At 41.5% G+C, this 27,617-nt stretch overlaps 1 protein-coding gene across 4 annotated transcripts; it reads left to right on the forward strand.

Moving 5' to 3' along the window:
• The first annotated feature begins 1,087 nt into the window (after positions 1-1,087).
• Positions 1,088-26,273, forward strand: IL18R1 (interleukin 18 receptor 1). 4 transcript variants are annotated; one of them, XM_064143611.1, is made up of 13 exons: positions 1,088-1,177; positions 2,183-2,338; positions 4,385-4,564; positions 5,238-5,347; positions 7,017-7,257; positions 12,814-12,991; positions 15,051-15,204; positions 15,715-15,777; positions 18,632-18,788; positions 18,972-19,105; positions 20,874-21,035; positions 22,449-22,607; positions 24,223-26,273. In XM_064143611.1, exons 4-13 carry the CDS (start codon positions 5,302-5,304, stop codon positions 24,621-24,623), a joined length of 1,695 nt encoding a protein of 564 aa, XP_063999681.1. In that variant the 5' UTR covers positions 1,088-1,177; positions 2,183-2,338; positions 4,385-4,564; positions 5,238-5,301; the 3' UTR covers positions 24,624-26,273. The 4 variants fall into 4 exon arrangements, with proteins under 4 accessions (XP_063999681.1, XP_063999682.1, XP_063999684.1 ...); XM_064143612.1 differs by having other exon boundaries at positions 24,226-26,273; XM_064143614.1 differs by lacking the exons at positions 1,088-1,177; positions 2,183-2,338; positions 4,385-4,564 and having other exon boundaries at positions 5,266-5,347; positions 7,109-7,257.
• The last annotated feature ends 1,344 nt before the right edge of the window (positions 26,274-27,617 follow it).

The following is a 27,617-nucleotide window of genomic DNA, read 5'->3' on the forward strand; positions in this document are numbered from 1 at the left end:
CAGGCTCAGCTACTGACATGATGGCTTATTTAGAAGTGAACATATGCTTTCCCTTTGCAGCAGTGCAGCTGCAAAATATTTCATGTCTTGAAAGCTTGCCTTGCTCTCCCCACAAAGGGACTGCTACGTTGAGATGCTTGAGCGTGTCCAGAGAAGGGCGACGAGGCTGGTGAGAGGCCTTAAGCACAGCCCTATGAGGAGAGGCTGAGGGAGCTGGGATTGTTTAGCCTGGAGAAGAGAAGGCTTAGGGGTGACCTTATTGCTGTCTACAACTACCTGAGGGGTGGCTGTGGCCAGGAGGAGGTTGCTCTCTTCTCTCAGGTGGCCAGCACCAGAACGAGAGGACACAGCCTCAGGCTGCGCCAGGGGAAATTTAGGCTCGAGGTGAGGAGAAAGTTCTTCACTGAGAGAGTCATTGGACACTGGAATGGGCTGCCCGGGGAGGTGGTGGAGTCGCCGTCCCTGGAGCTGTTCAAGGCAGGATTGGACGTGGCACTTGGTGCCATGGTCTAGCCTTGAGCTCTGGGTAAAGGGTTGGACTTGATGATCTGTGAGGTCTCTTCCAACCCTGATGATACTGTGATACTGTGTGTGATACAGAAAATAGCATTTAAGTCAGGACATTTCTGATCAAACTATGGTAGGATTGTGTGCCTTGTTTTCTCTCTTTTCCTGCAGACCATGTTATGTAATGATTTTATTTTCTTTTATTTTAAGATCATTGCAGAACATCACCTTTTCAGGAGACAGTTTATCTCTGCACGTCCTAATTGTTAAACCAGCCAGGGAGGGGAGGAGGAAGCTGCAGAAGAGAGAAGTTGCTGTGTTTAGTTTAATAGACACGTTACTAAATCTCCATCCTACTTCCATCTCACTTCTTGAGAAAGGAGCCCTGCAATGAGCATTCAGCAGAAAAGCAGAGGAAGAGACATTCCGACTAAAGATAACCGAAGACTTCACCTCCTTGCACCTTCCTCCACCCCCAGCCCCGCAAAGTAGTGAGAGGGAACATAAAAAGCTGATCTTCACTCGTTTTGCTAGCGAGAGGCATTTCTGGGTGCCACCCACGACCAGGTGGCAGTGCAGCACCCTTTAAAAAGCAGGTACTGCCTCAAACCGCCTCCTGCGCGCTGCTGTTCGGCATCAGCCCCGGCAAGGGACCCCGCACTCAGGCCAGGTAGAGCCTAAGGGGGGGGGTGGGGGGGTGGCGGCCGGGGAGGGGGAAGGAGGCGGAGGGGAAGGGGAAGGCAGACGGGCTTGAGGAGGAGAATGCCAGTCCCAGGCAGTTCTGTTTCGGAGGGGCTGAACGCCTGCCTCCGCATGTTTGTGTGCCCGTCCCTCGTATTGCCCCGCCGGCCCCGTCCCTCGTATTGCCCCGCCGGCCCCGTCCCTCGTATTGCCCCGCCGGCCCCGTCCCTCGTATTGCCCCGCCGGCCCCGTCCCTCGTATTGCCCCGCCGGCCCCGTCCCTCGTATTGCCCCGCCGGCCCCGTCCCTCGTATTGCCCCGCCGGCCCCGTCCCTCGTATTGCCCCGCCAGCCCCGTCCCTCGTATTGCCCCTCCAGCCCCGTGCCTCTGGCTCTACTCCGGCAGCAGGCTGAGGCGGCAGTCGCTGCTCTGAACGGGCTGAGGCTCCCTGAGAGCCTGATTGTGCCACCACGCCTGCTGCTCACGCTAAACTTTTCTGCCCCTCCAAGGCTGCCTGTCCTCTTCCTAGTCCTCCCTTTTTTACCATGCTCTGGTACCCTTAGCTGGCTCTGGTACCTTTCTTTGGCTCTCTCGTGGACACATTCTATAGTTTTATTTTTGCTTTCCCTCCCCCCCCCCCCCCCCCCCCCCCAATTTCTTCTTTCCCCCATTCCTTATACAGAGATGTCATTAATAATTTACCAGTTAAGAGGACTTACTTTAACACACAGCTCCTCACTGGCACTGCAAAGTCGCCCCTGTCCCTCACATCTAGGTGGCTTTGGAGCAGGATGGGCTTCTTAAGCGCTACTGTTAGTAGTGGCAGCATTCCTGCATCAGCCCTCGCATGTGTCATTTGGAAATGTTAATATTCTTAATTTGCTACTGCCTTTGCATTCATGAAATAAAAAATGAATTTGTCATGTCTACCTTTTCTATTTTCTCCATTAAGCCAGCAATTCACAAAGTAAGGAATTCCACTCTTCCTCTTTCAGGATGTGTTTTAGACTGAGCTATGTATTGGCTCACATACTGGAAGAGATTGCTTGCTGTTTCAGTGACAAATGCAGATCAGAAGAGTACATGTTGTAACTTTCTGGAGTTTGGAAAACTGCCTCTGTGTTAGCTTCCCACTTGGCAAAATTTTCATAGTAAGTAAGCCACTTATGTTGTTTGAATTTAAGATGGATTTTTGCTTTTGTCAGTAAATTGCATCCCTGGAAGAAAGGTCCTTCATTCTAGTATGGTTTAAGCACCTGTTTGCTAGATTCTTTTGTTTTATTCAACTAATTCTGGCACACGGTGGTGATATTTAAAACTACTCAAATTCCACGAGAAGCTATTGTTAAAGGAGTAATATTTGCACTTTCCTCCTTTGCCCCCCAAACAGTATGACATTCAGAAGAATTTGTTCATTTTTCAAAAAGTAAGTCACAACCCCTTGGGATCAGATTCTGATTTCCATAAGTGTTGATCGAAATTAGTTACTTGACAGAAAAATGAGGATTGTTTTGATGTATCCAACCACCTTTCATTCCAAAATCTTCTGATACTTCTATGAGAACAAAGAATAATTAAAACAACACTTAAACACACAAAATCTTCTAGGTCATTGTGATGGTTTGGGCTCTTAACCGCCCCCCCCCCCACACACACACTTTTGGAATTGCCCCAGCTAACTCAGAAAGGCCTCCAGGAATATAAATTAAGCTATTTATTTTACAGCAGCAAATATACAAGCAGCTATTTACAATATATACAGTTATATACAGAAATATACAAAGGATAAGCAATACAGAAGCACAACTCCCCTCCCAGAAACCTGAGTCCCCAGGAGGGGCTCTCAAACCACCCCAACACCTTCCCCAGCCCCTCTCAACCTTACCCCAGTTCCCAGGAAGAATAGAGGTGCAGCCAAGAGGTTAAGAAGGAAGGTTAGTGGCAGTGGGGTTAAGGAGATGTGGCTAGGTCTGAAGGCAAAGGCAGAATGAAAGACAAAATGGAGAATATTATCAAACGTTTTCCTCCTTCTTCTCAGAACTCTCAGCGTGACTGTGAGAGAAGAGACAACCATGTTTACCTTTTTCACTGCCCATTATCTAGTTCTTTTACCAAAACATTCCAGCTTGCTTCAAACTAGCACAGTCATAAGGGGGTTTGGCTTTTTTTTTTTGTTTGGTTTTTTTGGTGGTGTTTGTTGTTGATTCACAGTGGCACATTTTTAAGAACCTTCTTTTCTTCTTATTAGAATCCCAACAGTGGCTTTAAGCATGTATGAAATTTGAAAAGCATGCTTAAAACTATTATTGCTTTAGGCCTTATAGACACCTGGGGTTTTTTTATGCTTTTTTTTTTCATTGAAACTGCCACTCTCAGCTACTGCTTTAGCATTTTGCCCATTCAGTATTTCTGTAGTCCTTTATCAAAGTACTTTCACTTGCTTTTACTTTAACTTTCCATTTCTTATTGAAAATTAAAAATCTTATTCTATTTCTTGAAGAATCCCTTCATATTAGCTTTCAACAAAAGCCTGTGTCTTTCTTTCTGCTCTTCCTTCTCTCCCACCCCTCAGTGCTTCCTTGAAGAATACTGCAAACCACACTGGTCAAATGCAAATAATGTTAGCCCAGAGTAGAACAGTTTCAGACAAACTAATCAGGTGCAACAACAATGTTAAGTGTAAGATTAAGGACCCGTGTTTTGCTTGTTAATAGTAACTGCTGATCTCAAACCTGATTATTCCCAAGTAACTTGCATTGTACTGTGTTTTTTAATCCTTGTTAAGAGCATGAAGAGCTCTATCCTTCATTCAGCAGAACTTTCACGGTATGCTGATGATTGATGTGCCACCAGAGGTTTAGTGTTAAAAATCATGTGATAAATGGTTTTATCTTTATGTAGTGGATCACAGTTACATGATCTCTAACAACTGTATTTCTTCTGGATGTGATCAGGTGGAAAATGAAAAGCAAAGAGAAGAAATGAAAAGCTGTTCTTTCCTTTTTAAGTGCAGCGGTTTGAATCTCCATATGTGGATGGGAACTGAAACTAGGTCTGGTCAGTTTGCTGTACGGCCTGTTAAAGGTGCTTGTTGCAGTACACAGCATGCTTTTCTTTTACATGCTTTCTAAATCTGGATCTGCCTACCCGGCAGTCTGATAAAAGACGTGTGAAATACTCCTTCCGTCTCCTTTCAGTGGTTTGTGGGGTGATAGCATACGTGTGAAGAGCAAGAGAGAATGGTCAGAGAGGGAGAGCAGTTACATACCTTGAAATCATTCTGGAATATTGCTGGAAATGCAATAACTTCCTGCCTCCAGCTACTTCAGACACAGGGGTGTTTGTGATTACAAATCTCAAGTCAGCATCTTACAACAGTAAGTACATGTTTTCTGAAATTGCAGAAGGCTTTTGTAATAAACTCTAACAAGTGGAATGCTAACAAGATTTTGACAGCTCTCTGTGAAGTGTGGTGTGTATGTGTGCATGCATGTGATTTGTCCGTGCCTCTTTGGATCAGTGACTAAGCAGTGTTGTCTGTCTCTGTTGCAGATGTTGAATTGAGCTAATGTTTATTGGTTATACAAACAAAGTTGTAGATCACATTTTTTTTTCTCAGCAGACTCAAACTTAGATATCTAAATGTCCAATCTATCAACGTTGTGCTGTTCTTATTGAAAGCAGATGTTTCCACAAGATCCAGTCTTGCAAAATTTATGCTCTTTGTGGAGGAAAAAAGCACTCTCTTGTCCTAGGGTGTCAACTTGTTTGGCGTCTAAGTTTGAGTGCTTCTATAAGGATGTCAGTTTAATCAGAAATGCAAAATTCATCTAGTGAATAAGAAAATGGAAGAAGGGATTGCTTTCTGAATTTAAGATAAACCTATCAGGAAAAATCTAGGTAACTTTTCTGATGCACGTTACAATACAAACATATAACATTGAACTCAGAAAGCCCTCGTCAGGTTCAGGCTATTGTTAACACTGCTGACATGTTCAGAGTAATCTGTTTCTCTGTACTGGTGATGAAATGTGAATCTATTTTTCTTAGGCTTTCGGAACAAGAAAGAACAATTGTTTCACTTTTCTGGGCAAGTGAAAATTAGCTCAAGAAAATGTCTCTAGCACTTCTTTTAATGGTTATCATTGAGTCTGCCGCTGGTAAGTATAAATCTTCATTTCAGCAGTAGAACCGTGAAAAGATTTGCTCACTATGTGGCATTTTCTTGATAGTTGCTGAGAGTGGGGCAAATTTTGTGTTTTGCATTTTGAACAAAATCTTAGAGGTTTTGGCAATTTTAGCCCAGATCCAGACTTAGAAAATTTGGTGCAAAATACAAAAAATATGAAAAGAGTAGTGATGTTACCCAAACGCACCTGATGATGTTGTATGGGGACATGTTTGTACAAAGAGCCACCACTAGGAAGAGAAAGAGTCTGCTTATTTTTGTGCCATTCAAATAATGTGGTCACAATAGCTGACAAACAGCAAAAATCTCTGAGAACCTCAGGAGAAATAGAAAACTAAGATTTATTTTATTCTTGACTATTAATGCTAGACCATGGCCCCTTTCCTGTGTTTTTAATGACTACTCTATGCAAAAGTTTATTTGGGAAATTCAATTGGGAAAGCAGACTTTGAGACTAAATTTTACAGATGTAGTCTTATTCCAAAGCAGTTTTCCCAAAGATACCTAGAGATGTTAAGAAATGCAGATACGGAATGTTTTGAGGAGAAAATGCAATTGTTAATTCATAGGTTGGTTTTTTTTTAATGGCAGATGACCATTTTTGAGGATTAGCCATGTCTGTCAAGTCAAAGCATGTGTGAATAGTTTCTCCTTTCCCTTTCCGTTTGTGGTAGCTGCCTTACTCTAGAGCAGGGGTCCGCAAACATTTTTAACAGGGGCCCATTCACTGTCCCACAGACACTGTCGGGGACCGGACTATAGTTTGGTTCCAGCCTAGTAGTGTCGGGGACTGGACTACAGTTTGGTTCCAGCCTAGTAGTGTCGGGGACTGGACTACAGTTTGGTTCCAGCCTAGTAGTGTCGGGGACTGGACTACAGTTTGGTTCCAGCCTAGTAGTGTCGGGGACTGGACTATAGTTTGGTTCCAGCCCAGTAGTGTCGGGGACCGGACTATAGTTTGTTGAGGGCTGGACTATAGTTTGGTTCCAGCCCAGTAGTGTCGGGGACTGGACTATAGTTTGTTGAGGGCTGGACTATAGTTTGGTTCCAGCCCAGTAGTGTCGGGGACTGGACTATAGTTTGTTGGGGGCCAGACTATAGTTTGGTTCCAGCCCAGTAGTGCCGGGGGACAGACTATAGTTTGGTTCCAGCCCAGTCCCAGCGGGTGCTTGGGGGCTGCAGAGGCCAGCGAGTGGATTAAGTGGCTGGAAGTGGCTGCTTGGTTTCCCCCCCAAGCCCTGGCGGAGGGTTCTGTAAATACTGGTGGGCTGGATTGAGAACCTTGGGGGGCCTTAGTTTGAGGACCCCTGCTCTAGAGTGAAATCAGATTCTTCTATTTGTGCTCATTTGGTTCTGATACTGTTGGACCCACAATAAATAATCTTAGGTCAGTGTCTTTTGTTTTTAATTACCCTTTTCCTGCTGGCTTTGCTTGGGTGAGATAAAATAAAAACTCAGAAAACTGAGTTTTCCGGTGGGTATTAGTGGAATAAATAAATGCTGCCAAACCACTCTGCTGAAAGCAAGTTGCTTTATAAAAGACCAACAGCGCAGTAAATCACTTTAAAGTCAGACTAATGCAATTTCCTGAAAGTAGTACTTGGCTTCCTAATGTATCTTTTCCCCCTCGTTCTCTGAAGAGAAGCTGTGTCCCCTTCGTGCCTCCATTGATGTGCTAGAAGGGGAATATTTTTTCCTTTGTTATTTTGAGTCAATGCAAGGATGTTTTCAGAAAGAAGCATACACAATCAACTGGTACAAAGAAAATGCTGGAAAGCAGCAACTGATAAAGGAAACACATAGAATTGTTTCTCAAATGAATTTGCTGGAGTTTTGGCCAGCTGAACTCAGTGACTCTGGGAATTACTCTGTCACTCACAGGTGGGTACACAAGCTGGTGGGTGAACCTTTTGCCTTTGCAATTGTCTATGAAGAAGCTAATTTCTTTGTCTTGCTTTGTATTGCTAGTAGCATCTGTACGAAGGCAATGCAGAGAACTGCATTAACTGTGGTGTCCTTTTCCATTTAATGTCACTGTAACAATCCAAGCAATTTACAATTACCAATCAGCAGTTTGAGCCCTTTAAAGGTTCTGTAAGCTCTTTGATAAGGCAGGTAACATTTCTGCTGCTTTGTGATTAATTACCTAAGCACTTTGAGTGATAGGTAATCCTTCTGTCCACTGCTAAGTAAAAGGAAACATTTACTTGTCTTCTCTACCAGACTTGTTCTTCCTTACTGTGTTGAGTGGATCTTACACTATGAAGCCTGCCAAGATGTGACATAACTTAACTCTGGTTTGTGTGTAAACCTTTGTGTGCTTGAAGGCACTGAAAGCACAAGTGACATAACTGGACTTGATTTCTTACTGTTGTAGAACATCATGAGTCAAAAGGAGAAATATGGGTGTGCCTCAGTTATTTGGTTACAATCTCGATTAGACCACCATGAAAGACTAAAGGACTACATCAAAGGTTTTCTGCATGTAGTTCTGATTAATAACTTGCACCAGAAGTGTAATCCAGCATTTGCAATTGAAGTGATCATCAATCTGAAGCAGAAAAATCAGTAAATTATAAGAACTATGTAAAATTAATATTAAAAAAATTATGCAATCTTCAAAACTAAGAGAAACAGCCTTATATGTAGGAGGTGGAGATGACAGAAAAAGACTAAGTAAAACTGTTGGGATGAAGTTTGTTAAAGTAAGTATTTATTGGAAAACACAAATGTCTGAACCCTTTGTGAAATGTCTTGATTTGCTGACTTGCTTAAGTGAGAAACTCAGACAGAAGGTTTAGACTTAGCACTGGTTTGCCTAAGCAAGAGACTCAAAAGAAAGCTTTTGAATTAGCATTCATTTGGAATTCAGAGTTTTGACTTTTTGCCTTTTTGTTTCATTTTCTAGGACTTTATTACACTACTGCATGTTAAAACTCAGTTTGCAAAGAGAACATTTTTGTTTTGGAAAATATTTCTTAATTAAAACCACATTTTGACCATTGAAATAACTTAATCGCCCCCACCCCCCTAAATACTCAATTTCATTAGGACCAGAGTGAAAAGACATGTCAGAATTCCTCATGCAGGAACTCTTCACAGGTCTTACCACCAGAACAATAAGAATAAGGCAATTACTATGGGATTCTAAATGGGATATTTGCCTTAGTTTATATGATGGTTGTCTCTATTGGCAAGCATGTTAACAGAGTTGCATTTCTGCAAATATGAAAGATTATTTACTGATAGGTTTTTCTTCAGATAGAAGAATTTAGCAATCTGCTGATAGGGAAAAATCATGAGCCATTGTGGACGACTGAACTAGTTTCTGATTGAATAACAATGACAATTAGAATGGAATTAGTTTCACTTCAGAATATCTATAATAAGTTAAGATCTGGGGGTTTGAAGGCAGACAGTCCAAGCGTATTTTTGCTTAGCTTTTTTTATTTTCACCTGTTTAGAGACGAGTGTTTGTAAGCTTGAAGTGCTTGTAACTGTTTGGACAGTTCTAGTGAGCAGAGTGACTATTATTTCCTGGAGAAGAGGAGGCTCAGGGGTGACCTTATTGCTGTCTACAACTACCTGAGGGGTGGTTGTGGCCAGGAGGAGGTTGCTCTCTTCTCTCAGGTGGCCAGCACCAGAACAAGAGGACACAGCCTCAGGCTGCACCAGGGGAGATTTAGGCTTGAGGTGAGGAGAAAGTTCTTCCCTGAGAGAGTCATTGGACACTGGAATGGGCTGCCCGGGGAGGTGGTGGAGTCGCCGTCCCTGGAGCTGTTCAAGGCAAGATTGGACGTGGCACTTGGTGCCATGGTCTAGCCTTGAGCTCTGTGGTAAAGGGTTGGACTTGATGATCTGTGAGGTCTCTTCCAACCCTGATGATACTGTGATGCTGTGATAAACATACTGCAGATTATTGAGGAAAGTAAGATAGCATGTATTAGCAGGTTCTGCAAAATAACTAAATTTAGATTTTTTTCCCCTCATATTACAGCTGACAAAATGCAAGAAGCAAGAGATGAAAATGCTGTAACAATGTATATGTGCTGTATTGCCCTGTGGTGGGTTGAAAAGATCCCCAAATAAATTTACCAGACCAGCTCAGAGGGCTTAGAGGCAAAGGAAGCTATGTATTTACAGCAAGCTAAAATTTACAAGCATACAGTTCAATGAATATGTACAGAAATGTACAATATTTACAATTTAGAAATAACACATGCATCCTCTCAGGGTCCCCCCTGAATTGTTCCTCAACACCCCCCCCCCACCCCCCCACAAGATGAAGCCCAGAAGGGGCTGACAGCCACTCCTCCCTACAGCGAGAAAACCGAGGCTGCAGCTGTTATTTGCTCAGTCAGGGTTAGTGCAGAAATCAGCCAGTGCTGAGGAGTTAAGGAGCAGTTGAAGCAGGAGGCAGAAAGGCAAAGAAGAAGGAAAATAGTTTATACAGCAGATTATATACGAGTCCAGCAAACAACTGCTAGCGACAGATGGGGTACAACTGACTCAGAGCGGGAGGAAGATCCTGGAACGTGAGCTGGCAGGGACTCCTGGCATGGAGTCAGGTGGGAGTCAGTCTCTTCTCCCAGGCAACCAGCAACAGAACAGGGGGGACACAGTCTCAAGTTGTGCTGGAGGAAGTATAGGCTGGATGTTAGGGGGAAGTTCTTCCCAGAGAGAGTGATTTGCCATTGGAATGGGCTGCCCAGGGAGGTGGTGGAGGCACCATCCCTGGAGGTGTTGAAGAAAAGCCTGGCTGAGGCACTCAGTGCCATGGTCTAGTTGACTGGCTAGGGCTGGGTGCTAGGTTGGACTGGATGATCTTGGAGGTCTCTTCCAACCTGGTTGATTCTATGATTCTATGATACAGATTTATCTTACTGTTGTTCTTCTGCATCAAATACAATTCTTTATTTAAAATTTCAAATGAAACTAGAGTGTCAACCCTGTAACTGCAATATACCAACATATATTTGATGGAAGAATCAGAAGTTTTCCAGTTAATGCAGAAGTGTCCGACTGAGACCCAGCCCTGCTGGCTCGAGTATGTGTTTGTGTATGTTTGTTTGTATAGCAGACTTAGGATAAAAATTCAGGAGTTCAGAGCCTAGATATGTCCATCTTCAGCAAAGCTTCATGAAAATAAAAGATTCCACTTGTAGTGGCAGTGGTAAGCAGAGTGTCACACATCTCTGGCAGGATTTCTTATTTGTATGTTTTTCTCATAGCATAAATCCTGTGATTATCAAAAGAAAGAGCCAGAATACATTAAAAAAAAAGGGAAAAAAAAAGGCAGCTTGTTTGGTTGTTCTGTATGAGTGACATTGAAACTGAGGAAATTTATAGGTTCCTGAAAAAAAAAAAATTCTTCTAGGGGCTTTCACTTCCCTGTATCCTCTCTTGAATCAAGCTATCAAGTTAATTTTTGTTGTTCCTCCTTGGTGGGGGAAGTTGAAAGGCTGTTAAACCAGAAATGGTTTTGTTGCCCACAAAATAAACTCAGGCAAGTGAAACCCAAACAGAAATACAACAGCTCATACACTAGCAGTTTAAACAATGCAATTTGATGTGTGTCTGTTGTTGAAAATCATGTGTATAACACGTAAGTAGAAATTATGTAAGCAAAAAATCTTTGAGTGCACAGGTATGGTTTTGCTACCTTCCAGGGAGTTGTTCCTTGCCAGGTCTTGGCACACCGGGTAGAAGTTTAGGTGAAATGCTCCTATTTGTTGAATTGATGTCACCAAATATGATCACAGAAGAAAGTCTCTGTGGCATGGCAGTTCTGAGGAGAACATGTGGCTGTACTGATCCTTCTATCTGCTGAATCTAGATGGCAAAATCATTTGGATTTTATTATTAGATCTGTAATTGCCTAAAGAGACACACAGAACTGGTGGAGTTAATCGGAACTAATGTTTATGTCTACAATTAAAATTATCTTAGATACCTTTACTGTTAGGCAGAGGGAAAAGCCTTTCTGATGGTTACCTTGCTAAAGAATAGGTGAGAAGGACTCCACCCACCATGAATACCCATGCAAATACATCTCTGATGGGAAAGTTTTGATAAGCTTTTTCCTGTTTATGAAATGGTAGCTAACTGATTGAGAAACCAAACCACTACCTTTTGGTTTAGATAGTCAATTGCAATTGTGAGTAAAGAAAAAATCAACTGAATAAGGAAAACAAGGAAACCTGTGTAGGTTGAAAAAAAGGCTACAACAAATGAAGGTTGATCTTTTATAAGGGCAGGGGGGAAACAGAACAAAACCAACTCAGTACTTGGCTTAAATTCATCATATAAATGGTCATAGAATCATAGACTGCATTGAGTTGAAAGGGACCTTTAAAGGTCATCTAGTCCAGTCCCCCTGCAGTTGCAGGGACATCTTTAACCAGATCACATTGCTCAGGGTCCCATTCAGCCTGTCCTGATGTTCTTCTGAATCTTGCACAGTAAAGCATGCCAGTCAAGAATGGTATTTAAGCTGATACGTTTTGTAAAGCTTGTTTCTCCATTTCAACTGCTTTGTCCTCTTAGCTCTTCTCATCAAAATGTTTCTTGACTTGGTTTCTGTTCTCCAGAAATTATTTTTTCTTCTTTTATATTTGAACATATCTGTCAATGAAATAATCCACAGCTGTAAGCTGATTCTTTAGAGAAATATGTAGACAGAACATAGCAGATATCTGAAGCTCCTAGATATTCAAGAGAGGTGTTTTTTCAGCGTATTCTGATTTTTATCAATACTGCATGGGACATGATGACCCTGCTTTACAAGTGTAGTACCAGTCAGCCTGGGATGGCCAGGTACTGTAGGTGTCTGGTCAGCACAGACTGAAAGACAAAGAGGTGAATCCTTTACAAAATGCCTTGTTTTGCAGGAATGCTTGAATCCAGAAGTGATCCAGTAATTCATGACACCTGTGTCATTTAAAAATATTTCTCTCTGCACAGTTTTGAACAATGAATAATGTTGCTTTGTGAACAATAGCAGAGTTGTCCACCTTCCTTTTAAATATATTTTACTAATATATCTTTCAGTGACTTCTCTAAACTTTAGCTTAGGAGATTAACCCTGAAAAACCACTGGTTGTAACTGTCGTGGTCACTTGTAACTACATGGGATACCACAGATTGCTGCATCCTTGGTGGATACAGCACATATTGTCATATTTCACAGTTACAAATTTCTTGTCAAATGTTTTGTGATAGATGATTTAGTTAGGTAATCTCTTTTAATATGGGAAATAGCGCTTATTTGGGGGTGGAAATGTAATAAAGAGGAATACAAATAATTAGGTCGCTGTAGATGTACTCCTTACCTAACAGATACATTAGAGAAATTATTTGTATTTTATTGTGTAACCTACTAAGATGCATTCTTTTAAGAAGCTCCTAAACCTGATTTTGCTGTTTTTTTTTCCATAGCAAGGGAAAACAAATTTTCACAGTTCAGAATTGGACACTTAATGTACTTGAAAGAAATAAAAGCAGCTGTTTCAACAAAAATCATTTAACTACAGAAATTAAAAATGCTGGAGTTGGCCACTCGCTGAAATGCAGTGATTTGTCCGTCAATGAAAATGACAGCATAGTATGGTACAAGGTAATTAACTCAAACAATGTCACTCAAAGATGCATTAAGAGCATCTACAAATATTGTAAAGTTTTAATTTCTCAGGTTATTTGGGGAAATAAGCACAATCTTTAGAGAGATGCAGTTTTCCTCTGCTCTCTGATCTGTACCTCTCTGAAACCATCAATAAACTGGTACTTGGGAATGGTAAAATATCTGATGCCTATGCATATTTGATGATTTAACCAGCTACTACTTTGCTGATATAGATATTATCCTGAAACTGAGTGAGGTGCCAAGATACTTGCTGTGTGGTTGATGTGCTAGTATAAAAAAAAATTGCAAACTTTACAATTTTGCTGTTTTTAAAAGCTTTTTACAAACTGTGCAACAGTTCAGTTCATTCTAGGCAAATCATCACTCTTCTCTCCAGCAGCTTTTGCCAGAGCATAGACGATAGCTGTGTAAAACATGTGTAACTACTGGATGTTGTGCTCACCTACTGGATGAAGCACTCTGAATAGATCCCTTCCACCCTGTAAATATGCATTGCCTTGACCAATGCTCCTTTTTCCTCTCATCTGTCCTGCTTAGAGTAGCAAATCTTTCTCACCCCATTGTCATTCAGGGCTTGGAAGGATAGGGCCATTGATGACCAGGGCCCATACTTCCTCAAGCTAAGCTGAGTATACCAATGCCTAATACTGTATGAGACAAATGATGTGGCTATCCTTGTGTCTAGATAGTCTTTGATGCTTACCTCTGTAAAAGTTTTCAAAGCCTTCTGTTGTGGAGGCAGGGAGTTAATGTGGCTGAGTCAGGAATATATATAAAAATAGAGTTATTTTATTTTCAAAAAAAACCCGCCCCCCCAAACTAGATACAGAAATTAATTTAGTTTTAATTAGCAGATTCAGTTAGGCTGAGAAGATTTACAAGGATACCATAGGTAGATTTGACTATTTTGGAAGTCAGAAGTTGGAAAAGGCTAAGCTACTAAATATAGCATCCCCCGCTATTATTCAGGCTGAGCCTAAAGTTTACTCACAGATCAGTCAGGCTGGCTGAAAGAAAGGGAGGTCCAGATGCTTGTCCCTGCTCTCTTTCAAAGGCTGTCCAAGGATCGTTAAGGCCTATCAAGCCTGCATAAAGGGGGTGCTTATGGTGGAAGCTGTCCAAAGCAGGGATGCTCCTGCCCCCCAGGAGCTTGTCCTTCAGAGTGCCAGGGGACTTTCTTGCAGAATCTATCCAGGCAGGGGAGAACTCTAAGGCGGGAACCCCAAGGCAGGAAGTCCCCCAATATTTATACCCTTCCTAGACAAAGAGCAGAGTTACCATTGCCGAGGCGCGAAGACCACAGCCAACCCCAGCCCGATGCCAGCGTGGGCACTGCACGGGCACCACTCGTGCTAGAAGCACCCCTTGCTGCCCCCCTTCATGCCTGCAGGGTGGAGGGAGGAAAGAGGACTTTTTGCTCCTTTTCCACTCCCATTCAAACCACAGAGGGAGAGGAATTTTGGGGTACACAGGACTCCAGGACACCTTCTTGTCACATTATTTATTGTAGAGGGAGTTGGATTAGATGACCTTTGCACGTTCCTTCCACCCCAGGCCATTCTGTGACTCTGTGAAGAAACTCAAACCCAGAATTTGTTTTGTGGTGAACCCATAATTTGTTTTGTGGTGTTGGGACAGTAAACAAACATGAGTCTTGAGAGATGGTCACTTTCGCTTTTGTTGCATTTTGCTGTAACCTGAATGCTCCTCAGAAGCAACTTTTGGCCACAAGCAGGTGACACCTACGAACCTAAGCCATCATTCTGGGGAAAAAAAAATGACAAACAAACAACAAAAAAAGTGAATTTAAATTCTCAATACAACGTTTTCATACTCAGATCATTGCTTGAAGTTGCAGTGATTTCAACTTCTAAAGGGTTAATCGTTCAAACACTGTACTTAAGTGACCATGACCGAAAAGTGGGCTCACTTTTGAATCAGATAAATGTCACTGAGGTAGGGATAAAGTTCTTTAAATATATTTGAATGCATGTTTGTTACAGAATGTTATTTTCTCTCTCTATTGATGAAGGACTGTAAGAACTACGAAAATGAAACAGAGCGGGAACTGGATTTTAAAACCTTAAGAGTGGAGCACTCAGGGATATATACCTGTAAAATTTTAATTCATCGTGAAGGGAAGATATACTACAGCACAAATACAATTAAGCTGGTAGTAAAAGAAGGTAAGAAAGCCTTCTGAAAATCTGGAGCATGCTTTTTAGTTGTCATTACTATGTAGCATTTTAACTACAATCCTCATTTGATAAATACACACAAGGGAGATCAGATCTGCTAATCTAACCTATTTCACAATGACTTCAAAACTCAAAAAGCAGCAGCAGAAGTTTGTATGACATATTACCCAATTTGGAAAATTTATTTAGTGTGTTTTCCCCTCCATTTCTCCCTTTTCAAAATTAGCTGTTCTAAATAAGTTGTAAAAGCCTACTTGGAGTTTTAAGGAAGAGTCTTTCCAACCATTGTAAATTGTGCATTGTGTGTATGTTCGTGTGAAAAAATACCCCGAGGGCTTACTGTGTTTTAAATTACTCAGCAAGGCAAGGCCCCAGGTATTGTTCTTTGAATTAAATGGGATGTGTATGATTGGTTGTAGAAATAAAGCAAATCTGCAATGTTTCCTGTGGTAGAATGTGAGCAAGCTACTACTTCAATAGCAGTACTTTGTATTTTAGATGCACCAGAGGCTATGACTTTGGAGATGGTTGGACGCAATGAAGAAATTGAAACAGAAACGGGTAAGAAATCAGTGCCAAAATCTTTGTGGTAGTTACTGTCTGTGCATACTTCTGTTCTGTTGTGGTTGATAGCCTGGTCACATATAATGAAACTAAGAATTGTCTGTGCACCCTTAAGGATCCGATCCTTCCTCACGTCTGGTTATGTTTTGCCTAGTGTATTCCATGATTGATACACAAGGATACCGAAAGTACTCCTTTACAGATGCAGAAGTTGAAGCTGCTATGACCAGCAAGAGAAAGTGGTGTGGATGATAAACCATGGTCATAGCACTGCTTAGGTTATAAAGGACCATCAGACCATTGAGTCCAAACATTAACCTAACACTGCCAAAAGCATCTGTCCATGGCTCTCCTCCATAGGCAACCCTATGGAGTAATGTGTGAAAGACACCTGGTGTGTTCAGTGAAGAACAGTAATGATTAATCCCCTTAGTACCTGATGCAGATGAGGATGCTATTCTTCAGGGAAATGAGAAATATGAGGCCTGATAGCCCTGGCAAGGCAAGCATGAAGGTCTGGTCCTGCTGCAAAGAATTTGTTTTATTATTAAAAGCCAAGACGTTAACTGTGCTTCTAGCTGAGATTGTTGGATGACATGTTCTTTAGGCTTCAGGCAGTGTTGGACATGATTCAGGGTATTGTGTTTGAGGCTGTAATTAATTTTTCAAATAAAAAAATGACCTGTCTTTCCTCTCTCCTGTATTTGAGTGCATCTCCTGACTGGTTATTTAGGCTTTCTTTTCCATGTCTCAAAATTTGTATTTACTTCCTTTGCTTAGCCAGGACCTGCAGATGCGACTTTTATTTCCTGCTACAAACACAAGTTGGAAGGTCCTTTTTCCAGTTCTTGTGTCCCAATCCTGTGATGTTCCCAACTTCAGTATATTCCTACTAAACAGTTTTTCCCACTTATTGTGCTTGTGCCAACCCATAGAAGGTAGCAGGATTCAGCATCAAGTAATTATGAACCACCTGTCTTCCATTTCTTATCTACTTTGACAAGATCATTTAATAAGGTCATTAAACTACTTTCTAGAGATGAGACAGATGACATGGTGGAAAGTGAAGGGGAGTTTGGATGAGCCAGATCTATGGTCATTCAAGACTGCCATTTTTTAGATGCGGTTCTTTAATATTTCCCTGAAAATATCTGTTGTGTATGGCAAAACAGCTGCTGCAGTGAGGTAGATGATACTAGAAGTTTAAGTTTGTGTTTCAGTCAGTGCAACTGTGATTTGACTATTTAAGATTCAAATCTAAGATGGACATATTTTCAGATAGATCCTGCTTCAAAGATTCTTAAACAGTTCCACTAGAAGCGTCTTAAGTCACCATATAATGTGTGCCCTGAGAGAATTTCTGGGCAGACCTTGCTTACTGAAAAGCATTTGTGCATGATGGTCTGAAAAACATGTTTTCTGTGGCTTAATAAAGCGCATTCTAGATGTGTTCCTGTAGTGGTTTGGGTGTACCCCGCCCCCCCCACACTTTAGAAGCACCCCACTAGACTCAGCCGGGCTCTGGGAATATAAATGAAGCTATTTATTTACAGCTAGCACAATATAGAAGCAGATATTTACAATATATACAGAAATACACAAAAATATACAAGGTAAAAGTAATACAGAAGCACAACTCCCCTCCCAGAAACCTGAGTCCCCAGGAGGGGCTCTCAACCACCCCTGCACCTTCCTCCTGCCCCTCTCAACCTTACCCCAGTCCTAAAGAAGAACAGAGGTTCAGCCAAGAGGTTAAGAAGCAAAGGTGAGTGGCAGGAGAGGTTAGGGAGCTGCAGCTCAGCCAAAGCCCAGTCAGAAGGTGAAGAAAAATGGCGAGAGTGTTATCTAATGTTTACATTCTTCTTCAGCAAGACTCTGAGGGAAGCAGACATCACCATTGTTTTCCTTTCACAGCCTGTGATCTAGTTCTTCGCACCAAAACATTCTACCCTGCTTCAAACTAGCACAGTTCCCTGGAAACAATACTGGCGAGGCCGGGAAATACTGGTGCAGCTAAGCTTGGGTCATGCTTCCCATGACAATGTTTAAAACAAAATGCGTTGTGAATTATCAAGTCTCACAGTCCAGAGCTGCATTCTTCTGTCCTTTTTGCCTCAGATGTGCAGCTGTCTTTTTAGTTTCACTCTGTATGGATTCTGTAGGGTGGTTTCCCATAGAGGGTTCTACTCTTTAACTGGGCTCTGTTACTTCTACTTAGTGCTTTGAAGAGGTCCAAAGTAGCTGACTGATTGACTTCTTCACACATTTGGTATTTTGCTGAATCCCAGAAGTCACGCAGGGATGAGAATTTCTTCTGTGAGACATCCACAGAGGCTCTAACAGATTTCTATTTTAGTGAGAAATAGTGTATAGTTTAGGTATTGTAATCAATTGGTTGCAATTCCCCTTACCAGATACTTTTACCTGCTCCTGGGGCACTGGTGATGAGTTATCCTCTCCTGTTCTCTGCCTGCAGAACACTGTCTAGTTCACAGAATCATGGGATATCTTGATGTGGAAGGGACCTACAAGGATCATCAGTTTCTAACTGCCTTTAGTTCTCTAAAGCCTGAAATCCTCTCATCTGTTTAAACTATTCTGTCTGTGACATTTTATTTGAGAGAAAGCAGTGGATGACCTGTCATTTAGTAACAGGGTGTAACAGCCCTGTGTACGGCTGCCAAAGCCACCACCAGAGCAGGTGGAACACCTATGAAATATTGTACAGGGTCTGAGAAGTCCATAAAGGAGCACAGCTCATGGGATATGTTGCTGGCAAGTGAACATGTTAGTGCACTGTAAATAGGAATGCTATTTCTGACTGGATCTTCTCATGTTACACTTTGTTTAGGTAAAGAAGAGATACTGAACTGCACAGGTTTGTTGGCTAATACTATGCAAGAAGATGCCAGCCTCTACTGGTTAATCAATCAGACATTTCCAAAGAAATGCACAGGTATCCCTGAGAAGGAACCTTCAATATGTGAAGAAGAGTTAAAAACATTACCGTAAGTTTTCTGAAAATACCACACTTTTATTTCTATGTGATAATGTCCTGCACTTTGTGGAGCTGCAAATTCAGTAAAACCTTACCCTGAGGTTCTTTCAGAGCCTTTTCTTTAAAATCTTCCCCTTAGCCAGTTCAAGATTTCTGTACACAGAGTGTTGCTTAATATCATTCCCTCTTGCAGGTTGGGAAACAAGGTCTATGTCACAAGGTTACTACGGATTAAAAACGTAAGAGATGAGGACATGCATCATAATTTTACCTGCATATTTCAAATGGATGAAAAGCCACAAATAAAGATAGTGAAACTGAAGAAAGGTATGGTGCAATCTATGATTCATACTTCTCTTCTCATGTGTAATTATTAATCATGCCAATCTTCTTATCCCTGAGTGAGGTTGCTGCTACATCTGCTAGAGCAGATGTCTGGAGACTATAGTTCCATTGCTGCTCTGGACACATCCCTGGCTGACAGATGTTTGGGTGGCAGTTTGTTAGATCACATGACAAAGTATTCCTTGTCATAGAATCATAGAATAAATCAGGTTGGAAGAGACCTCCAAGATCATCCAGTCCAACCTAGCACCTAGCCCTATCCAGTCAACTAGACCATGGCACTAAGTGCCTCATCCAGGCTTTTCTTGAACACCTCCAGGGATGGTGACTCCACCACCTCCCTGGGCAGCCCATTCCAATGGCAAATCACTCTCTCTGGGAAGAACTTCCTCCTAACATCCAGCCTATACTTCCCCCGGCACAACTTGAGACTGTGTCTCCTTGTTCTCTTGGTGGGCACCTGGGAGAAGAGAGCAACCGCCACCTGGCTACAGCCTCCTTTCAGGTAGATGTAGACAGCAGTGAGGTCCCCCCTGAGCCTCCTCTTCTCCAGGCTAAACACCCCCAGCTCCCTCAGCCTCTCCTCATAGGGTTTGTGTTCCAGGCCTTTCACCAGCCTTGTTGCCCTTCTCTGGACATGTTCCCGCACCTCAACATCTCTCTTGAATTGAGGAGCCCAGAACTGGACACAGGACTCAAGGTGTGGCCTGACCAGTGCTGAGTACAGGGGAAGAATAACCTCCTGTCTTGATCATCAAATTAGTGGAATGACAGAGGGTGATTACCCAAAGCTTGCTGCAGTTCAGTGTCTGTTGTTAAGCAGCTCTTTCTAAAATATGGTATTTTCATTGGTTGTTGTGGTTTTGGTTGGTTTTGCTTGGTTTGTTGAATATTTCCCCCTCCCTAGAAAAGTAAATATTTTGTATTCCTGATAATGCCTGAAATTTTTGGGTTGATGATTTTTCCCTTGTCAGGGACTCTGTCCTTCTATCTGTAGAAAGCCAACCTCTACTCTGTAGTAATACTTCCCATTTATTGTCCAGATGGCCTGGAGATTCATAGCAAATGGGCATTCCTTTCTGATTTTCCATCTCTCTCAGACATTTAGAAGTTTTACTAAAAGGAAATACGTGAAATTAGACTATCCTGACAATGACATATGTAATAAAGCAAATGAAATATAGGCTACAATGATCGTGACTTTACAGTATCTTCGTAAAGACTTTGCGAAGATTCAAGGGTTGAAAATATGTATTTGGAACTAAAAAGACAAAGATAAGGGAACAAAAAAAACCCCGACCAAACAAAAAACCTGAAAGACACTAGAGGTGTCCAAAAAAAATTCTTGTCCAAAGAGTGTACTATTATGGATGGACTGAGAGAGGGGTGAGAATAACGGGAAACAACCTTAAGAAAACTGGTCATTAAAGTGAGTGACCTCCAATTTGGGATGCTGTATAGCTACGAAGATTTGTAATGACAGTCTTAGTCCTAACTATAGTGATTTATGTGTGTAAAGGGGGTGTGAATATGCTTCTCTAATTTTTAGAGTAATCCATGTTCTGGAGATCTTCTCCATCTCAGGACAAATGACATGCATGTACACTTGAAATATTAGCAGGAAAGAATTCACATCAACATTGTGATTTTTTTTGGGTGTGATTTTAAGATGTCATCAGCATTGAACACAGTAATCTTGCCATATTATACTCTCTGTTAAGGGTATGATTTCCTGGTTTCTGTTTTGTAGGGAAGACTCAGGATCTGCCTGTGCACATATTTATGACTGCAATGGCACTTGCTGTTCTATTTCCATGCGTTGCTGTAGCTGCGGTGTTTTTCTGTGTGGTGTTTAGAATCGACTTAGTTCTATTTTACAGGAACATATGCAGAAGAGATGACACTGCTGGAGGTATGACCTAATGCTGACAGTGAAATAAGTGTATTGATTTAAAAATTGCTTCTGGTTGGTTCTATAAAACAGCCTGTGAGGAAGAGAAATAAAATCCAGGAGTTTTGCAAGTAGAAATAGCATGAAATATGCAATGGAGAACCTGTCAGTAAGGTTCTAAAGTGAGTTTATCATACACCTGAGGCAGTAAGAGAAGATAAGCAGTGGAAAAACTGCCTCTGGGGCAGGTAATAGAAGGGACATGGTTAGATGCCGTTTGAATGTTCTCTGTTCAGCCATTTTCTTCATCACTGAAGCTGACAAAAGTGAAGAAGTTTACTATTGTCTATCTGTAAAGCGGATGAGCACTCTTCAAGCTATCAGACAGGCAAACGGACTGAAACTTGTTTTCACCTCACTTGATGCTCCTTGGTGAGATGAAAGTTAAAATACTTCTTGACTGTAAAGGCCATTGCAGTGTTTGCAGGTATGTCATGAAATGCACTGCAGGAGAGCAGAAGAGTGTGCTACCAGTATCTTACCAAGCAGCCCCATTACTGCGACCTTGGCTAAAGGAGCAAGTTTGACAGTTACCCTATCCCGAGTATGGTTTTCCTGAAATTAGTATTGAAAAATTATTCTCTTAGTCCTCCTTAGCTGCTAAATCATCTTGAATATAGCTTGAATAGGCTACATTGTTTGGAGAATTTCTAGTAATGGATGGATGGCATTTATGCCAGGCACTGTTTTTTGGCTGTCTGTTGGTATTCGCTGTCACTGCTTACACTGGCTTACAGGGAGGATTTCTGGGAAGCCAGACTAGACCAACCTGGAGAACCTGAGTGTCTGATACCAGGTTATAGATTTCCTACTTGTAGACTTCTTGAGTATGTAGGATTTCATGTGCTTTCATTTGTTCTCTCTTCTTACCCACATGTAGTAAAGTACCCAGAAAGGGGGGAAAAAGAGTACAGTTTAAGATGCAAAGGTGTGTGCCCCACTGTATCAATCCAGATAGTTGTTCTGTGGTGAAGTTCAATTATATATTACTCTATGTGGTAAACCTCACCTTTGGATTGGTCTTTGCTTTTGTGTTTGTAAATTACTGCCCAAAGCATGATCAGACATGGTATACTTTTATAATTACAATCATAAATTGATTTATTCTCTGTTTTGTACTTGACAGCCTTAGACAGAGAGTAAAGTAAATGTGGAAATCAGTTGTTGAATTCAATGAGAATCTTTTGTATTGAATTTAAATTGACTCAGGATCTTTCTTTATTTGTTTGAAGACTGTTCTAAGTACCAAAGGAGAGAGCAGGAGTGTCTAGGTGCTTTGCTGTTGAGGCAATGACTTTGAAAACCAGAATGGTGGACCAGATACTGTATCTCTAATGGTTGTCAACAAGAAAGCAATAGGTGATTTCTTTCCAGATGGCAAAGAATACGATGCATTTGTGTCTTACCTGAAAGACTGTGTTTCTCCTACTGAAGAAGAGAGAGAATTTGCTTTGACGATATTACCCATGGTACTAGAGGAAAACTTTGGGTACAAGTTATGCATATTTGAGAGGGATATAGCCCCTGGAGGAGGTAGGTGCATTGAGTGTTCTTGTCATTAAATAGGTGCACCTTCACATGAAGTTAGCAGCCTGCAATTAAAAGGAATTCTATCAAATATGTTGTGCATTAAAATGCTACATTTTTCATTTAGTCCAGACCATGTGCATGCAGAGGTCATATGCATACATTTTATGTATTTTAGGGAGATATTTATGAATTCAGTTATACCTACACATAGACACATCTTTCATTACCCAGAATCAAGATGACCAGATTAAAAAGTTAGCATGGAGAAAGTTAAAGTGAGAACACAGAATATGTCAGGTGCTCCACAATAACAGTGATCTTGCTCTGCTTTTGCTTTGAGCAAGCACCTACAAATGAGTGAAGCAGCTGAACAAAGCAGCTAGTGTCTCTGATACTCTTATTCTCAGGTACCTTGTATGTTTGCTTCATCTTCACTATAGTGGTTGAAACCATTTCATGAATGTAACAGTGTGATGAAAAAGTAGAAATGAGAACATAGAATGTTTTATTTTTTTATCTAAATGGCCTACAAATAGATGCCTTTTGCAAATGCTTGGAAAAAAAAATAAAGATAGTGCATGATTCAATTTACTCCAAAGCTGAGGAATAAGATTCAATTGTTAAAGACATTGAACAACAAGGTCAGTCAACCTCCTTCACAAAGCAGGATCTTGCCTCCTTGTATCCATTCCTGACATTTTTTTCTAACCTAAGAGGTGCCACAGCTCCCCCAAGCCAGTTTTTCCAGTTATTCTCTCTCTGTAAGTATTAGAAAAAGGCTTTATGGAATGTTCAGTCTTATTATTTCAACAGTTTTAGCTCATTTCCTTTCAATATTGCAAGATTTCCTTTTTACAGTATATTTCCTTTTATTTTCAGAACAGTTCAGTATGTTGTAATACCCTTATCTGCTTCCTTCTCCCCTTAGTTTTCTCTTCTTTAGGTTGTTCCTAAAGATTGCTTTGCCTTTTTTCCCTGCAAGGCATGTTTTCTAGAGCTCTGGTCTCTGTAGACCTTGTCCCATGGTGCATGAGAATTTGGCTTGGTGCATAGGTAATTGAAGGACATCACTATTTGATTTCCTTCACTGCTTGTCATGACAAAAGTCATAGATCTTAAACACAGTTGGAAGTCATTCTGTCATCACATGCTAGTCTTCTTAACATTGGATTATTGGCAATAGATTTGGGTGCTCAATGATATAAGGGAAGGAGTGACCTGAGGGTTACTGAATATTTGGAGAGAGACTGCTGTCGATGACTTTCTGTAGAACTGCTCTAATACCATGAAAGAGCAAAGATATATCTGGTTGTAGTAAAGGTAAAGTTTGCTGTCACATTCTATCCATGTCACTACTGCTGTACAGCTGCCTATGGTAGCTGGAGACTGCGTGAAAGTTTTTTGTCTGCTCCAGTGAACAAGCATGGGCCACACCTGAGCTCATTTTGCAAACATTTAATCTATAGTACATGTTCTGTCTTCATAGGGACAGGATGCTTATGTGTTATCACTTTATAAAGAGAATAGTTTGGGTACACATAGGACTGTTGAAGGACAAGTTGGTTCAGTGCCTGTCCTTTCAGTTCAGTTTAATAACATATTTATCTTTAATTTACAGCAGTTGTTGATGATATCCATTCATTCATTGACAAAAGCCGAAGATTAATCATTATATTGAGCCAAAACTACGTTTCTGACAGAGCCATATATGAACTTGAGAGCGGACTGCATAAAGCTCTAGTTGAAAGAAAAACTAAGATCATACTTATTGAATACATGCCTATAAGTGACTACAGCCTCTTGCCAGAATCACTGTCTCTTTTGCCGTCAAAGAGGGTTGTGAAGTGGAAAAAGGATAGCTCTCTCCCTATGAATTCCAGATTTTGGAAGAAGCTTCGGTACCTGATGCCAGCCAAACCTACCAAGATAAACACCAAAGAGCACCATAATAATCTTGACGTAGGCTCAGAAGGGGATAAACCACAGACTGAGGGCTGTGACTTTACTGCACCTGTGTAACAATTCTGGAGATAGAAGATGCTATGTATAGAGGATGATGTGTGTTTTGCTAACTAATAGAAAACACAGAATGTACACTTCCTTTGGGAAGAAAGTGTTGTTGAGGCCAAGCCTGAGATTTGAGATGAATGTAGAAATTGTTCCAGTGACTAAGATGATGTTAAGCCCAATGCTAGGTTATATTCCAGAAAGTTTCCTCAGCAGTCTGCAAAAGGAACAGAAATTTCCTTCTGCTTAGGAGCAGCTGCATGCGTGGATGGCAATGGAAAACAGTTTGATTTCACATTTTCCAGTAATGTAGAATGATGTTTAGTTAGACTTGCATATGTTTTGAGGTTCCTCAAGAAATGTTTCAGTGTTTGAAAAAAAAAATTAGCTGCCCTTGGTTTTGTATTTTGATATTTGATAAGGAATTTGTTTGAAAGTAGACCCAAATGACTCAGGCTGTAGAGAGCTTGGCATACAGATTTAGGGCAGTGTGAAGCAGAAAAGTCAAGTAAAATCAGAAAGGGGAGGTTAGAAAGAGTGGGACAGATATGATTAACAGCACTTGTATCATGGAGGGCCTGTAGGCCCGAAAATAGGCTCATTTATGCCTGTTCTGGCTGGACATGTCTCTCTGTCTGCACCAGGGGCAAACAAGCACAAAGGGGCACAACAGATCAGGGCCATAAAGTCAGTTGCCCAGGACAACTAATTGTGTAAGTCCCCACATGCCCAGCTCATGTCTCCCTGGTGTAAGCCCATGTGATCCCCATATTTGGGATAGTCCAGGCAAGTGCCTTTTGCCTAGTATGGTAAGGTTTGACTGACTGCCAACCTGGTTGGTCATTCGAGTGGCCAATGAGAGCATTAACTCTTGGCCCATATTTAATAAATAGGGGTGCACAGGCTCACGTGCAGCCTTCCCCACATTACTTGCGGCTCAGCCACACTGCTTGCTTGCCTGCCTGTGTATTTCCTTGCACCTTTATGCCTGCCTTTACCTATGGAGCACAGTCTCCCAGCAGCCACGCACATCCTGCATGCCCGCTGCCTCTCACTGCCTGGTAAGTGTGCCACTGCCGCTACAATAACCAGGAAGCAGACTCTAGATTGTCTGCACACTAGCGGCCTGCTAGCCATGTGAGAACCATGCCAGAGACTGCATGGAATCCTGCCTCTGCACCTGAGATCCTGCATACGAGTTCCCTGGACAGAGCATCCAGCAGGATCCAGCCGCATAAGGTCAGAGACTGCCATTTCCTCTGATGCCAGAGGATTCCAGCCTTAAAGTCCTGAAGAATTGGGCACTTGCAATAGGCTGTGACGTAGCCCCTGAGGGTGATTATTGATTAATCTGAATTGTGAGTAAATACTTGAATGCCTCTCTAATTTCTATTATCTCTGCCATAAAGCAGAAAGCAGCTTTCAGTTCACCTTTGCTGGGCAAATAGTATAAGACCCCAAGCGGCATTAAGCCATGGGGAAAACTCTCTCTGTTAATACTTTCAATGCATGCTAGTTGTTACAATAGTTAATGATTGATATATATATTCCCATAATGTCTTCATAACCATGTAAAAACGAATATTAATATTAAAGTTCAGTGTTTAGGAGTGGCAAGAGTTCAGAATATTGGAAGTTAATAAATAGATATATTTTTATAAATATCCTCTTGCATTAATTAATTTCTCCCCTCCGCTACAATTGGCGTAGGTCGCAGAACACCCCTCCGCGACAACTTGCTATTGAATTGTATGTGGTCTAGACAAGCCAAGTGGAAGTGATTGGGAGCAATAGTAAAGAAAATTTATATCCTCCTATTTCACTGAGAATGCTGCAAATGCTCTTTTTGGCAGGTAGAAGAGGGGGCTGGAGCAGAGATAACAGTATTTTTTTCGTGGGCACTGCTACGTACATTATACCCTGGGCTCCTTCAGCTGAAGGATGTAGGGGGTTATATGCAAATGAGATCTTACAGTATCAACAACAACAGTATCAACAACAGTATCAACAAGGTTGGAAGAGACCTCATAGATCATCAAGTCCAACCCTTTACCACAATTCTCAAGGCTAGCCCATGGCACCAAGTGCCACGTCCAATCCTGCCTTGAACAGCTCCAGGGACAGTGACTCCACCACCTCCACAGGCAGCCCATTCCAGTATCCAATGACTCTCTCAGTGAAGAACTTTCTCCTCACCTCGAGCCTAAATTTCCCCTGGCGTAGCTTGAGGCTGTGTCCTCTCGTTCTGGTCTTTGGCACATATACTCTTAACCTTTTGGAACAATTGTGCTTGGTATTATTTAAAGCAAAATCAGTAGCGCCATTCAAAATCATGGTAGTCCTGCCTTATTATTAGTTGCCTGGGAGAAGATACCAATCTGACAAAACTTCCTTGATGAGGTAGAACCATATATTCTCCTTGTACAAATGGATAAAAATCAGTGAAGAGTCATTTTGGAAGATCTTTTATCAGTTTGCTAGGAGACCATCAAGGCTCAGCCTATGCTCATATTTTTCTTGCATTCAACTGGTGCTTGTTCAGAGGAGACATCTCTTTGATACTGACATGGAACAGATTAGCTCTGTTACCTTCTCAGTGCACTTGAGAAGACAGCTGGAGTGCTGTGTGTCATGGCAATGTCTCAGTATTTGTGAAAATGAAATATTTTTTGTCAAATATCCTGTAATCAAGCATAGTCTCTGATGGATGTTCAGGCACAAGTAAAGGCTAAAAGTGGATTTACAAAATGGAAACAATGCAATTGTCAAGTTAACACTCAGATGAATAGGAACAAAAGAATAAGGAACACATCTGTGGTGTCCTTCAGATCAGCTCCAGAGGTCTCCCTCTTCCTGTCAGGCAAATAGAGAGATAACAAAATGTAGTACTTAGGCAAAAGCTGTTCTCTGGCTTGAAATGTTACTGAAGAGTATTTCTGCTCTGTAGTTGTGTCTTTATATTTACAAATCTTTCTTGTGGTTCAGTTCTCAACTAATGTGTCTTGA

Source organism: Pogoniulus pusillus, chromosome 5 (genome assembly GCF_015220805.1).
Source record: "Pogoniulus pusillus isolate bPogPus1 chromosome 5, bPogPus1.pri, whole genome shotgun sequence".
NCBI classification, from domain to species: domain Eukaryota; kingdom Metazoa; phylum Chordata; class Aves; order Piciformes; family Lybiidae; genus Pogoniulus; species Pogoniulus pusillus.